At 41.8% G+C, this 16,589-nt stretch overlaps 1 protein-coding gene across 3 annotated transcripts in view; it reads right to left on the reverse strand.

Annotated features, from left to right (window-relative positions):
• Nucleotides 1-16,589, reverse strand: part of IGF1R (insulin like growth factor 1 receptor) — a 169,471-nt gene that overhangs the window by 124,263 nt on the left and 28,619 nt on the right. For all 3 annotated transcript variants that reach the window (XM_063169908.1, XM_063169907.1, XM_063169909.1), the window contains exon 2: nucleotides 14,837-15,382. In XM_063169908.1, coding sequence (XP_063025978.1) covers nucleotides 14,837-15,382 — 546 coding nt within the window. The remainder of the gene's footprint in view (nucleotides 1-14,836; nucleotides 15,383-16,589) is intronic.

Raw genomic sequence — 16,589 nt, forward strand, 5'->3', positions numbered from 1 at the left:
CATTCATCATTTGTCTGTTGATATTTTAATAATGCCAATGATCTAATGATTGAGCTTTTGAAAGATACAAGATAAAATTACGTTATTCTTTTCAGAAAGATATGTAAGATTTCTTTCACAAGCTTCAAAATCAGTTGCTCCAGCTTTCTATAATTTTGTTTTAGATGCTAAAAGCAGGCAGCATTATTTTCCCCCTTCTGAAATCCAAACTTTCCAAATGGAGCATGACAAAAGCTGAAGTCCTGAGTTAACTTCCACAGCAAGCTACAGGCATGCAGGGGAATCTGGTGTGCCAGAGCAGTTCCCAACAACATTGTTATCAGAGAAATGCTGACATCCAGCATTTCATCTACCAGCAAAACTGGAGTCTGCATTCTCCCCCACAGAACCTCCAGAGCTCATTTGCAGCACAGGCTGATCCATGCTTTAACAAGACATATTAGAAAGTAATTAAATTTATTTTCTGGTTGATTTTTGGATTCAAATAAAACATGTCCCTAGGCTATAACCAGCAAGAAATTCTTCACTTACAATTAAATTACTGGTTACTTTTCTGCACTCCTTGTTGGGGTTAAATGAAAAAAAAAAAAAGAAACAACAAAGTGCCTGGGGTTCCACAAGGCCTTTCTCTTACCATAAAACAATCAAAGCTCCATGGCCATTTTCCCACTCAAACAATAAAAGTAATAAACACTATTCAGACATTCCCAAAACTGATGGATTAACAAAAGAGGATGAAGGGTGTGGGGGGTAAAATGAGGTCTGACAACAACAAACCCTGGGGAACACACAGGACTGTGGAGATTCCACCAGCCCAATTAGAGCCACGTGGGGTGCAATTGCTCTGAAACAAAAAATCTCAAAAAAAGCCCCAAAAATCCAAGGGGATCCACGCACAGGCAGAGACACAGCAACAGCCTGGCACCTGCACCTCCTCTTTGTCCACAAAAGGACACTGCCCCATGCTGGGACACACCTGCAGCCCCCTGCCCACCTCTCTGTGCTGCCGGGGCAGCTCAGCCAGAGGCAGATACTGAGCTTGGAGCCCCTACCACGAACAGCAGTGAAATCACAAGGAGTGCCCACCACTGCCTCCAAAAGCAGTGGAATGGAACCCAACTCCACAGCTAAGCTGGGGAATTTTTTTTCTAGCCACCTAGAGAAATAGCTGCAATAATCAAAGGCTCTCTGACTTCCAGGTTTTATAAAAAGGAAAAAAAGCAATGGAAAGACCCAGCGAAACTGCTGTCAAAGCCAACTAGAAGATTAATTATAAGGTGTCTGCTTAAATAAATAAATCCAGTGTAATTGCAGAATCTAGAAATTACTACTATGGATTATAAAAGCCACTTCTGGTTGGCCTGCTCTAAACCAACCAATTTAAAAACCCATCAGATATATGAATGGCATAAAAGCCTGGGTATAAACAGCCATGTCAAGTGCATTGTCTGTCTTCAAGTAAATTATATTAATGAACCAAAATTGTTTGGTTGTTTTTCACACCATGAGACAATGTTTACACTTGGCAAAGTCCTCTGGCCTAGATTTTCAAATAGGACTACTGGTTTCAGGCACCTTACATTTGATTTGTCAGACCACCCAGCAGAGAGAGAGCTGTGGACCAGAACACTTCTTAAGAGAAATAAAATCTGTTAATCAATCAGAGCACGTCACTAACAAACCAAATCTCACCTTTTTTCCTTCTCATTCACAGAAATTGTTGATAACCCATGTCAATTGTTAAAATGTGAATCCAAATATTATGTTAGAGTATGACGCCACTGCTTCATAGGAAAAAACCACACTGATGACATAAGGAGCAGGGAACAAGATAAGAAATCAGTGGCAAGACTGCAGCAGTTGTGCCAGGGACAGAAAGCTGATATGTACAAAAATCCTTCCTATAAACTGGAGGATGCTTTATTTTATCCACATTGCCTTCGGATGGAGAGTGATGCATTCACAGAGAAACACCCAGCATTCACTCAGAAGCCCTGGTTTGCAAATCTATTTTGGCAGAATGTCCAAAGAGTGAGAATATGAGATGCTTCCTTAATTAAAGTTCACTTGATGAGGACAGGCCTCTAAAACACAGCCCAGTCTAGGCTTTACCTGAAGCTGCTGCTACCTGAATCACCGTGTCTCAAGCTAGCAAAGAGTTTCTCCACCCAAGGCACAGCCCAGAATAACAGAAATAAAAGATGTAAGAAATCAAGCAGCCCTCTATACTCCATGCTACAAAGCAAACCATCTGGCCCAGAATATTTTTCTCTACAATTACTACTTTCTTGCCTAGTCCTACAGAATAGGTAGCAAGGAAACAGACTAAAGCACGTCAAGAGAAGCTTTCCAAAGGAAATGCACTTAGAACAGACCCTCAGGAATACTTTCCTCACCTGGGGACAAGACTGCTACAGATGTAAGAGTCATTCAAGTACAGATAATGATTTATCTGGAAGTCGTTTTGAGAAGCAATTCCCTTGTATAATTAAGGCGGCTCGGCTCAGGGAGCAGGGAGGCAAAGGCAAACAAACAAGTTTGCAATCAGAATGTAACTTGTATCCCTGTTTGTGCTCAGAAGAGAAGGGCTTGCTAAACCAGAGTTCCTGGTCCCTGTTTAACTGGTTCATCACTTGCCCCTGGCTGTCCCTTCAGCTCTCACATCTGCAGCAGCACAAACACCGTGTTTTTATTATTTCTGCTAATCTTATTTTCCATGTATTACATACAACACTAAGTGTTTATTACTCCAGCATGTGGGCAGGTTAAACCACACCTGCTTCACAAGAATGGAAAAAGAAATTACTAGTGCAACAAAGCACTTAACAAGTAAATTAAAAGAGAGTTGAATACCTCCTTTAACTACTTCTACTCAGGAACACATTACTATAATCACATTTCTAGACTCTTCCTCTGCTGGTATTTCAGTTACTACACTTCAACTATCATATCCTAGAAAGTTCCTGTTTCCAGACTGTCTTTCCAACAGCACAATGACAAAATCAACCTTCTGTACCCGCAATTACAGGTAATACAGCTCAAGGTCTCTCCCCAGATACTTCAAATGCTCCATGGAAGTGGCTCAAGCTACCCAAGAGATCACCTCTCACTGCTGGGAATGCAGCCTCCTACAGCAGCACCATTTCACTAGATAGCCACTGAGAACCAAAAAAACCCACCAAAACAAACTTCAAAAGCACAGAAAGCTGAACCTTCATGTAAACTGACTCCAGAAAGCAAAATGACCAAAGACCTTACAGCTTCCAAACTAAGGGACAAACATATTCCCAAACATATTCCAGCTCTCTCGCAATTAATTTTTCATCCACGAGACACACCCACTCACCCACACAAAGCAAAACAAGGCCAGCACAAACCCTATAAATTTAATCAAGGAAGGAAGAGTAAGCATGAGATGTTTATTTCTATTTTTAAATACTTGGGAGGTGCCTCAATACTCCCTGCCTAGATAGATAACTAAGTAGGTGCTCCAGAACTGTGAGATCCAGTGCACGATCTGGCACGAGCAGGCACATCCAAGCAGCAAAACATGAGAGAAGCTCAAAAGGCGATTAAGAAAGCTATTAAGAAAGGCTTTTGAAATAATTGTTTCCTCTAAGCCAGGACAGACACTAACTCAGGGTGTTGCTACAGAGAAGAAAAAAAATACATATATATATATATATATATACATATATGTCTGTATTCAAGCACACCAAAATGCTCTAAGCAGACTATGGTTTATAAAGAACAAGACAGTCTCCTCCTTGTTCCCACAGTTTGTTTCTGCCTCAAGCAAAGTTGGTTGCCACTCTGGTTGCTCTCTCCCTCACCCAAATGGTTTGCATAGCAGATATGCTGAACAATCAAGTTTGAACCAGGCCCTAATCCTGCTGACTTTTCTCGCAAAACTGCTGGAAAGGAATTCCTCCTGGCAGCTGCAGTGCCTCTGCTCATTAGTTTACCAAGCAGCAGCAGAATGAACTGGACAGACACATCATTTCTGTGCTGCTGCAGAGAACAGAGATAAGGGCCAGGCAGGCAACGGGAAGGCTCCCAGTTTCCCAAACACACATTGGGAAGAAGAAGAGAAAAGCAGAGGTTTGAGAAGGAAGACAGCTTGCAAGAACCCCGGCAAGTTACTGCCACACGTGCTGCTGTTGTGGGAACCTCCTTTCCCTTTGCTGTAAGATTTGGGGGGTTTTTTAACTCCTTCTGTAGGGCATTGTGTTTAACCAGGCATGCCACTTATTTGCACCGATTCCAGTGTCTCCTGGATACTAGAAGAATGAGTAGGATAACATTGCAAAATAGCTGTCCACTTGCTCATGACATTCTTTGTCCAGGCAGCACCCTCGCATACAGGTCAGATCATGCAGACCACTCAGCATGCATGGAAAAGCAAATGTTTTTGCTTCTTGCTATGCAATTTCCTTGAAGTAACCCCATTACAGCACACTTAATGTAAACAGAGCTTTGCACCATTTATGGTAACAGGTGAGCCCTGTGTTGTTGAACAACATTTCCTCCTCCTCCCTCATCCCAGGCCAGCTACCATTTCAATAAATATTTAATAAGTAGACAAGAAAACCAAGAAGCTTCACAGCTTGAAGTTTTCATGTACTACACACATGATGTTGAATTTATCTACTGGAAAGCCTATGGACACTGTATCCAGAATCCAGGGGACAGGTACAGCACACTGATCTGAGTACCATTAACACAGTGCCGTGATTAAAACAGCAATGCTGGCTCACAGAGAAAAATGTTCCTTTTAGACCAGGCAAGAAGCTGGAGCTGGGACCTGTGATCCCCACAGATTTCAGGGGCCTCCCACTGTCGCCAGGGTCATGCTGAAACATTTCCAGTGCATTCTCCACTCCAAAAATGCCCTCTCACTCGCTCATACCTTTTCTCCTAAAAAGATCATCTGACAGGTGGAGATAACTCTAACCACTCAAAGCAGCACCCTAAAGGTAGAAAATAATAAAATTTTTGCCTAGCAAGACTGATTTTTTTCATCTGCAAGATGAATTCCAATTACTTATATTCTCCTGTAAACCACTTGATCCTAAAGCAGCCCTTGAATTTAAGATCTCTCTACAGCTGCTTTGCTGGAAGTGGGATTTGTTTTCCCTGCCACCACTCTCTTCATCTCCTGGTGCAAGGTATTACTGATTATTTTAATTTCTTTTCTACAGAAGAGAAATGGATGCACACAGACAAGCAACTGCAGTGAGCAGAAGAGGAAGAAGGCTTCATCTCTGAATTAGAGATTTGCATACTGGTTTTATCTGTAACACCCACTGCAGTACTTTATCCCAGACTCTCAGATCACAAAAGACAGAGCAGACAGTGACTCACTGCAATTTCAGTTCTGCATGTAGAGCTTCACGTGGACCAGTCAATTCTGATTCCGCCAAACAGCCTTCACAGGCACTCAAAGTAAACCAGCTTCTCTGAGTTCCTATTCATGTGCTGCCTTCATGAGGAAAGCTCCAGAGATGGAAGGGAATTTAGTCAATGTTTCCCCTTTGTGCTGTAATGATTTAAGATTCAATTAATACAACACAGGGAGGCACTAATTCCGAAACACCTGCCTTCGTGGTAACTGGATTAAGACCTCCAAACTTGCTGCACTCCTAGCAGTGCCAGCCTGCCAAATGACAGCAGTTGTCAATATCGACCAACTGGAGGCTGGGCTTTCCTCTAAATCCTAGAGCACCCTTTAAAGAGGATTCCCCACAAAACGGGAAGGGAAAAAAAAATAGAAAAAACACCCCACTTGACAGCTCTGAATTTGTTTAGCCAGAAGTCACAACTCCTCCCCTGCACGCTTTGAAGGCTGGAGACTGGAAACGCTCCTATCAGATCCTTTCACATCCCTCAAAGGGAAGAGATAACACCAAATAAAGGGAAAGGGCATCCTCAGAGACAGAGCTACTCCCTCGCTGATCAATATACTGCAGGCTCTAGAGAGAACAGCTTCTAGAAAGACTGTGGGGCAAAAGGCTGGCAGGGAGGGGAAGAGCAGAGCAGCTGGTTGCACTGGGAGAAGAGCCAACAGGTTTGGGGCTTAGAGCAGGGCTTTTCTCCTCTCCTTGTCCCCTTCAAAACAGAGGTTTCTTTGGATTCGTTTAAGCAGCATGAAAATAAAGTGCCTCAGAATTAAGACCATGCTTGTTTGAAATCTAAGGAGAAACTTTTGAGGCCGGTGTGCCGGCCCAGTAATTAACAAAGTGCAACACTTTTCTTACCTTTTCAACGCCACAGAAACTATTTCAACCACACAAGAAGGAGCTGAATTTTATTTTTTTTTCCTTTACACCCCTTCATCACCCTGACCTATTGGAACCACACTTGAAAGCTCGATGGGAGCATTCAGTGATACATAACTTCCATTTTAGTGAAACAATCCATCTGCTCCATGTGACTCAGAGCCTGCTTTAAGAATGCAATACTGTTTAGGCCAACGGTTGCACCGCACAAAGTGTTTTGTTCACATGCATTCCTTTGGGATGACAGAGCCTATCCACGGCCCTAACGGTTGGGGCCTGTGGTTTTTTTCCCTCATCCGCTGAATGCTGCAGTGACTAAGCTGACAAAAATTCCTAGCCAATTATAAACCCACTTAAAGAGACAGGCAACCCCCCTGCAACCTTCCCTTGCTATCCTATACGGGAAGTTTCTATACATAGAAAAACATCTCCTCCTCCCAAGGCCTGCGTTGATATAAAAGACTTTCTCTGCGCGCCCAACACTTCAAACGTGCTTCCTAAATGGCATCATTTCCCAAAACCATAACCTTTAATCATCCATCTATATCCCTCACACATCAACTGGAAAAAATAATTAAAAAAAAAACTAATTAAGACAAATTGACCCCATAATTGATTGAAGAGTTAGAGAAGCCATTAATGGGGGAAGATGAGCCTGGAGAGCCAAGGAGCAGTGTGCATTAAGGGGGGACAGTCAAGTGCCTATAAACCCAATATATTGCAACGAGGAAAAAGCACATCAGGAGGGTCACACTTGGTGTACAAAGCAGAAGTTTGATCCACCTCAGAGCATAAGTTGAACTTCAACTAGCAACAACTGAGAACTTTTGAGTTGCCCCTCAAATCCTTCTCAGCAACCAAATTCCAAAAAAACCACCAGCCTTTCCCAAGAGTCATGTGCTGAACTCATTCTCGCCTACACTGTCAAGGGCTACACAAATACATTTAATAATTAGCCCAGGCATACAGAACTGTGCTTTGGGCAGGTAACTACACGTTCACTTTGCCCAGCAAGAAACAGCAAACAAAAAAATACGGAGAGAATGGCACATGGTTTCCAGCTTTAAAAAGCCAGGCTCTGGGGCACCTCAGACTCTCCCCATTTGATGGTGGGCAAACTTGTTGCTAAATCATTTTTAGCGCTCGCCTGATAGCACATGCACATTCCATTCCCAACGCTCAAAGGAGGGGGAGGAAGAGACAGTCGACAACTGAACCAGGCTGAGTTCACCTCAGAAGAAAAAGGCAATTCAACAATCTCTATTAACATATCATTATCCCAGCATCTTTTTATTAGAAGTTAATTCTCATAGACAGACTGGAGAAGGAAATCCCACTATTAGTGGGGGAAAAGGCTAAACAAAGCCTTCTTCAGGACTGTTAAACACTGAAAGAACTTGTTGGCCACATAAAAACAATTTATGAAAATGCTTATTGTCAATTAATTCCTACATTCATGTGTGTTTGGGAAGGAAAAACAGGAAAATGGCTCCTCCTATACAAAATTTTTAGAGAACATGATTCCTATCCAGGATTTCCCTTTCCTTCAGTCCATTTCAAATTTAATTGCAGATCAGCCATCACAAAAGATGTATTTCCATACATTCTAGGAAAATGGGACAACTGGCCAGGTGGAGGACAGATCACTTGAGGGGCCCCCACCAAGATAAGAAGACTGCAGCTCAAGTTCAGTCTGACATCTACACAAGCATTACCTGCCAAAACTGAAATCCCCAGGAAAACTCACAACCCACTCCAAGCTGGACTCACTGCATGGAGAAGAGCCACAGAGAACTGTAGAAAATGCTAAGCCAGGCTGAGTTTGCCTTGTCCCTGTGACATCTGCAAGAGCACAGCAAAAACACAGCTTTCTTTTAGTTTTACACTTGACATTTCCCTGACATTTTCCCTATAACACTGCTAGCTGTTCCAAGCTCCCAGTTGTTTTGCAAATGCATCATAAAATTAAAGCCTTACATTACATCTAATTAGCTATCCAATACAATTGTCTATTCTATTAACAAACATTTGTCTAATATATATCAATGGGGCCTGGAAATCCACTTTAACCACGTTAATGAAAGATTTGGTTCAAGTTTAGATTTGTATTTAATTGCATAGATTTAACGTGGCACTGCTGCACAGGAAAGTAAACCAAAAAATTCTCTAAACAGGGCATCACTCTCAGTCTGCTCCAGGATGAAAACAAACCATTAAGAACAGCAAAGTGCTGCAAGTAAAACCAAAAGCATTCTGTTTCCAACCCGAGCTAGCACCAGATTATTAAATTTCTGAAACATCACTGTCACAACAGAGACACAATACCTCTAAAAGTAAATTTAGGGTGCCACTGAAGTTTTAAAGCAGTTCCTTTTATTCTTCTTATTTTCAGTTCAAAATAAATAAACACAATCTTAGAAATCTTCTCTGAATGTGATCACAGCCATCATGTCCCTCTCCCCCTCTGCTCCACAGCCTCAGGCCCCTTGGGCTGCAGTCATTCCCTTCTCCATGAGCTTCCACAGAACCTGAGGTCAGACCAGGACTTCTTTTCAAGCACTCCCCCTTAGAAGGTTGTCAGGCACACAGTGTGCAACCTGGTGATGCTTTTGTATCCTCCTGTAAGGAAGAACTGGCACTGTTTCCTTCCCCAGCCTTTACCACGCAGCATCCGAGAAACTCCACTGAAGAATGAACACACGCAACCCAGAAAACCAAGGAATTACCATTTCCTATCAATGACCTCCCAACTGCGCTTTTTCTGACAGTGAAACAGTTTCTTGGCTCAAGACAATCCATTAGAATGGTCTCTATGTAAAACAGTTTGTACTACTCAGAGGAACTGTGCACATCCATTTAATCACCCCACCACCAAAATGAATTGTAGTGCCACTGAAATATGGCCTCGTTTACTGTCTCATTCTACAGCACATGGATTACCCATTCCCATCACCTCAAACAGCACAAAGAAAAATAAATTTCTCCAAGAGCATGGATGGCCACTTAAATGCAGCTGCACATCACCTGGTGACCATAAACACACCTCTGGACTGACAAAAATAAAGCAAGTTGAAGCGTGTGAAATGTGATGTCTTCAGAAGATCAATGTGTGTGTGCAAATGTGAGTAAAAAAGACACACCGTATTTCCAAAAAGTTCAAACTTTTTTCATTCTTTATTCCAAAATGTGGGGGAAAGTTCTAAATCTCTTCAAAGTATTTTTAAAAATTAGTTGCTTTCTCTTTTTTCTTTTTCTTTTTTTTTGGAACACGTAGCAAAGCGCTGGACTGAGCTCACTGCATCATCTTTTCATACTGGAAAATGAAACTCCCAAATTTAAAGACCTCTCAAAACAAACAGTCTTCTACAAATCCTTGTGCCAAAAGAAACTAGGAAGCCACGATGAGTACTTAACATTATCACACAGTTTTAGGTGGCTAGTGCAGGCTGCAAGATTCTTGCCAGGTTATGCCATTTTATAACAGAACAAAGAAAAATGGCAAGTATACATTTGTTTAATTTTAGCCCTTTTCTCAGAAAATAAACCACTGCTACAGTAATTAACTGCAGATTGGCCTAAACTGCTCTGTGGCCATTCCAGCTTACTAATTAAATATGCTCTCACAGCCATAATAAAAATTCTGGGAAACCTCTGGCTGGAGAGCAAACTTCTCAGGAGGGGAGCAAAAGTCAGCAAAAAACTTCATTCAGAAGGAAAACACTAACAAATTTTTTTTAACGTACTCCAGATTTTTCTAACTCTGTGACACCAACTGTGCCTTTTACAATTATTATCTTTTTTGTCTGTTTATTCCTTTCAGAATATGTTTATTTGCTGGAGAGTTTGCATACCAACCAAATACAACCAACAAACAACCTGTCCATTCAAAATATGGTCAGGTTTATATGACACCTAATTTTTTTTAAACCAACAAAGGTAGGATTAGTGTTACATAGACCAGCACTTAGCACCATACCACATCTAATTTGCTTGCTGAAAAAGTAAAACTTAAAAGCATGTTGTCCTCTGCTGAGATATACAATATCTGCTATATTTCAGTGTTTAAGGGGGAAAAAAAAAAGCCACAGTAAACAGAAAAAAAAAAGCATGCAAACATAATTTTAAGAAAAATAAGAATAATGTGATTAATCATCTCTGGCTCCCAACTTCTTCCCCTCTCTTGCTGCCTACACAGTTCATGTATGTTCACTATTTCTAAAGGACAGGATTACAGTGAACACTCCTCAGAGAGGGGAAGACAAGGAGAGAAAGGAAGGAGGAAAAAAAGTGCAGCACATGTTTTTCAGCACTACTCTGCTGAATCAACAGGGAGCAGATTCCCAGCTGGTGCACACTGTAAGCACTGTACAAGTCAATGGAGCCATGTCAAACGACACCACTCAACTGCATTATCTTCTGAGCTCCGTGTAAACAAACAGGAGCAGATTCCGAATATTTGTGAGAATACATCATGTTACTGTCTCCATATGTTTAAACATTTTAGTAGAAGGCACATATGGACCACTCTTCCCACTCACTGTCATTCTCTCCCTCCTGCTCCTCATACACTGTATCTTCTCGGGCCATTGTCAAACTAATTCAAAAATGAATAAGGATACATTTTCATTAAAAACATTTTGTGCTTAGCTGCCATCTGCTTCATCGGCCTCCAAATCCTCACATGCCTTTTCCATGGTCCTCAGTTTCACACATTCAGAAGCTCAAAGTTTTCTCCTGTTGTATTGAGCAGTGAGGTCTACATGAGCTATTGTTTCATGTCAAATTCATCTCCTGAACCAAGTGCTTAATGCTTACAGCCCTCATCCATGTCCTCTCTACAATGCCAGCTTACACATGCTTTTTATAATGCCTAAACTCTAATCTTAAAGCTCCACACACTTCAGACACTCCCTGTCACTGTTTTTATGGGAAGCATGGCTCTTCCACCCCCTTTGGGAAATATGGGAGCTCTAATTTGCTCTCACAGGGGGAGAATTTGTTCTCATCCTGACCCACAGAAGCAGCAGCTGAAGCCAACACCCCTTTCCTCATAGAGGTAACAGCCTGTCTCCCCCATAACCAGACCAATTGTCTTTTCTGACAGGCAAAGTTTCAGCAAGTATTTGACACTGAGCACCTCCAGCTTAACTGGGGAAAGAAGACAAATAATTAAGATAGGGGGACAAACCCAACAAGGCACCATAGTATTATATACACATCACTGCTAGTTTTGCTCTTACTTTCCCAAATAGTTTGCCCAGTTCATTTCTTACAGCTCAAGCAATAGCAGAAGTGTCTTAGGAAGCTTTAGCTGGACTTGCTTGAAAAAAGAACACAAAGGTTATGGCAGACAAGGGATCCTGAACTTCCAGGCAGGCTTTCAAGGGTGTAATTTTCATTTGGTTTCTGCAGGCTTGGAAAGGCCTAGTGACTAAGGCAGCAGACCTCAAAAGTTAATCATCAGCAAGAGGAATACAGAAAACAACCAAAGTTTTCTTTACAGCAGACCACTGGACTGGCAGAGCTAGTGTGTCATCAGACACAAGTCTTGCAAGGGGTACAGCAGGAACAGTTTTTCTGGTTCTCACATCAGTTGCTGAGTGAGATGCAGGCAGCTTCCATAAACCTTTCCAGCAGTCACAACTGCCAGAAAAACAAAGAAAAACATAAAAGGCCATAGTCTCATTTGTATGTCTGGACACTCAGTTTTTATCTTTTCCATCTCTACCTGTGCCCCAAAGCACTGATGCAAACAAACAACTTCAGTACTCTCCTTTTATCTTCAGGGATTCTTCTATGTGGCCTCGCAACCCCAGTGAGGCACAGCTGGCATTTAATACACCAACATAAAAGTAGGTGCAAGTCGGAGAGGAGAGAGCCTGCCAAGCCCAACACAACATGCTGCAGCTCCAAAGAGAGCAAACTAGTACTGCTGCTGCCTTGGGGCACTCGAAGGTAAAGGAATGTACACTACACAGAAACCAGGGCAACCAAACTGGCAGGAGAGCTGCTGACGCTTTACACTGAACCTTAAAAATACCCAGAAAAATTTAGAAGTTGCAGTTTCTTTGTAGCTTGCTCTTTTATAGTAGTGTCCATGGATTATTCTAAATCAGACACAGCATATCCTTCCCTCCCTCCTCCCTCAGCATTGTTCCTGCACAAGTTATATTGAAGGAAGCACAAGCTTCTTCCTTTGTTTGTGGGCAAGAAAAAGAAGGAAAAAAACAACTTCCACTCAACAGCAAACTAAACAGAAGCCAGGCTACTTAAAGTACCAAGTGTTCCCACACAACATTTACCCACCAACTTCAGATCTTTCAGCATAAAACCTAAACAAGGACACGAGAGATTTAATACACACTCCTCCACAGAGCCAGAGCAAAGAAAAATAAAAAGGCACAAAGGAACCCTGAATGATAGAGAGCATTTCCAGCTTGACATTACTGTGACGCACAAGGAGAATGTCAGGGTTAAATTAGATACTGCACTAGAAAAATATTCCCTGGAAAATAACATAGGTGTTGTATCTTGACCAGTAGAAAACGCCAACTGAAGCACGCAGTAACTGAAAAGTCCTTCTTTCTGTGCTTTTTCATGTCTTGTGTGATTTTGCACTGCAAGAGTTCTCTCCTGATCAGGAGTTCATTGCCAAAGTGCCTGAGCAATCTAGCAGGGAAGACAAAAAGCTTCCTTTGGAACAACTGCACTTTTATACCTCCCTTGTTTTTCTTCAGAGCGGGAGTACTTAGGGGTTGTTTTCTTTTTACATGAATAGCCTACAAATTTAAAGTCATCTTCCTTCAAATCTGTGGTTTATCATAACAAACAGATTAGAAGAGGTCCAAATTTCTCACTCTGCTTATTGATTAGGACTTGATAATTTCTTTATATGCTGTACATCCTAAGATACTCTAAACCAAATTGCTTTTCCACACTGTAATGCTCTTAACAAGCCTTTCAAGGCTCTTTTCCAATACTTGCTTTCTTCTTCACAATCTCCCATGAAAGGAGATGAAAGCATATATGGAAAAAACCCCATTACCTACACCCTTGCCTTCAAAGTCCTGCTATCACAGTCTAACTATGACCTCATTTTATTTAAACAAGTTTCTTCTCATGTGTATTTGGGATCCAAATTATTTTAACAGTCACGCAGATGCCAAAAAAAGTTGTTTTGCACGTTACTTTTGTCTACTCCAAATAGACAAAGCACTCAACAGAAAGTAAGCAAGTCATTATATCTCATTAAATACACTCTCGTTACATCCATTCAAACCACCCAGGGCAATGAGGTTGCACAGGAGTCACCTTGGTCACCCTCTGTAGACAACAGAGTTACACTCTGTTAATGAAGACATAAATTTGACCTGCAGGACTCATAGAAACACTCCCCTCACCCTGGGCAAAGCACAAAGTCTCCCAGTAACAGGCTGAGGGGGTTTCTTTGCTTTGTTTAAAATAACGAACTTTATTTCCTGTAAGTATTGATAAAAGCACATACTCCAAATGCCTTTTTGTAGAGGTATTTTTGGCATGTGTTGACTGAAACTGCCCCACGAGCTGCTTTAATTGCAGTTCTAATTGAACAGGAGGACTCCACAAGCAACTGACAAGCCACTTCAGAAAAACACAACATCCCCAGATGAAGGCAACCAGAATATAGCCCTGATTCCTCTCACACTGTGCTGTTTCCTATCATTATGGCAGCTTTGGTCAAGACTGCATGTGGAATTTAGGAACTGTTCCTCCCAGTGACGACTTTGTAATTAAGCCCTACTGATACTGCAGGGCTCAGCTTTCGTAAAGTTACAGGATGAACTCAAAAAGCCTGCCATGTAATCATGTTACCTGAGTAAACTATGAGTTTGTTTGCTCTATTTTTAAAAAGCGAGAAGAGATCAGGTTTTGTTTTTGCTAATACTCGCTATCAGAAAGACATAAACCTGCCAGATAAGAACAAACCAGGCAAGAGTAACTACACTGGGAGTCAAGATATTCATGGACTCCTAGACTCTACAGACTGTACTGTGAAAACTAATGTCAGTAAACAAGTCCTTAGGTACAGGATTTACCATTACAGGAATGTCTGGAGGTGCATGCCAAGAGAAGCAAAAAACAAAGTCCAGTTAACAGCTTCAGCACGCACTGCAACAGCTCTGGCACACACGGAATGTCACTCCAGCAGGAGATGGCACTCGGTGGCCACCTCCTGCCAAAGTCCTCAAGGCAGGTAAAGCTGCCTCCAGCTCTGCTACAATGGCATTGGTCCCATACTTACACTTTCCACCTTCTCCACGAGGAAGTAACTCAGGGAGTTTGCTGGGGTTTGTTTTACAGTTACGGATTTGTTGTTTTTTCTTTTTATTTTTAATTTAAGTGAGACAAACCTTTACTGATAGGGGAAGAATCTATTTGTGTGGCAACTGGGTAACTCATGCAAACTACACACAACTAGAATAAAAGCTTCAGTTGCTGAAGAGCTTAAAATAAAACCACAAAACTAAACATTTACTTCAAAAGAGGTAACAAAAACAGGATATCTCCTTAAATCTTACTTTTCTGGCAGTGGTTGGTGGTCCAGCAGCGGTAGTTGTACTCATTGTTAATGGATGTCTTCTCACACAAGGGCTTCTCTTCCATTGTTCCCGGACACAAGTCCCCACATTCCTTTGGAGGTTTATTCCCAACGATGTAGTTATTGGACACTGCATCTAGGATGAGAGACCAGTCCACTGTGGAGAGGTAACACAGGTCAGAGTTCTTCTCGATGCGGATGGCCCCGCGGGTGATGTTCCTCAGGTTGTGGAGCCCGATCTCTTTCAGATTCGTCATTTCAAAGATGACCAAGGCATAGTTGTAGAAGAGGTTCCTGCCACGAATGACTGTGAGGTTGGGGAAGAGATCACTGAGGCTTTCCAAGCCTGCCACACGGAACAGCAGCAAGTAGTCAGTGATGACCGTGAGCTTGGGGAAGCGGAAGTTGCGGTAATCCTCGGCTTTGGAGATGAGCAGGATCTGCAGGAAGCCCTCGATCACCGTGCAGTTCTCCAGGCGCTTCAGCTCGTGGATGTCATTGCGAATGTCGACGTTTGGCCCGCAAACTGAAACGCAACAGGAGGAAGAAAAGTTAGTAAATAAGGCACTCCTAAACCTTTTGAAACTGGAATGCAAGAAGGATATTCTGATGGCCATGAGATTTCTAACTTTTAATTAGGTTGAGAATGAGTGCTTGATTTACACCTACATGGAACCTTCATTTCATTTCACCTATCACGCCGAGCACTGGGAGCAGCACAGGGATGGCAGCTCTCCCTATACTCTGCAGCACACAGAGAAATGTTGGTTTATTACTGCTGATGACAAGAGCTGCATTGCACTGAGGAATACAAAGATAAACCAAATGCATTTGCACACCTTCCTTCAAACTAAATCATGAATGTGTGTCCAGAGCAGGGTTTGAGCCACTTCCCTTCAAACCAGTCAGGTAAAACAGAAAGTGATCAATTGGTGATTAGGTTACTAATTCACTCCCCACCCCGCTTAAGACACACGCACACAACGAGGGCATTTCCCAGAAAATTACAACTTTGGCCTCAAATCACTCTTTCTTTCCAGGGTCACACACCAAACAAGCCCTAATTCTTGGAATATTCATCTTGCAGTAGGTCAGCAACAACACTAAATCCACAGAAAGCTGGTCAGCACTTCCTGCTCTGTGACTGGGAAGAAAACAAAGTGCTTGGACTTGCAGCACTGAATTCCTGTTTGCATGTTCCAGTAAACCAAGTTTCACTAATTTTGGCACCAAGACATAAAAAAGTCTCTTGAGTTCTAAGAAACACAGGATAAATTTATTTACAAGAACATGGAGCATCACAGTGAAGAATCTTTCCTTGAAAACAGCAGATTGAACTCTATGAACTCCCAAGAAAACAATGACCAAAAGGATTACTCCCTAATAAATCTATGTATTAAGTTTTTCCATATTACAGACACATCACAATAACAACATTAAAGGGACTGGAAGACGTGTGTTAACAATGTAATATTTAGACACATACAATCCACTTGGATGTAAAACAAAGAACTACAGAGTGTAGAGAGCCATTTTTCTTCAAAGCCCTCAGAGCTGGTATTCTTTGGAAAACACAGAAAAAAGATTCCCCATTAGAGATCCTAAGTTGCTTGTAAGCAAACAAAGCAAAATGGCTATTTATTTAAGCAACCCAAAACTCAAATAAACACCAAGCAATTCAATTTTGTGGAAAGGTTCTCTTTTAATGCATGCTAGGCTTAATTATTTTAAAA

The sequence above is a fragment of the Melospiza melodia genome, chromosome 15, assembly GCF_035770615.1.
Source record: "Melospiza melodia melodia isolate bMelMel2 chromosome 15, bMelMel2.pri, whole genome shotgun sequence".
Classification (NCBI taxonomy): Eukaryota; Metazoa; Chordata; class Aves; order Passeriformes; family Passerellidae; genus Melospiza; species Melospiza melodia.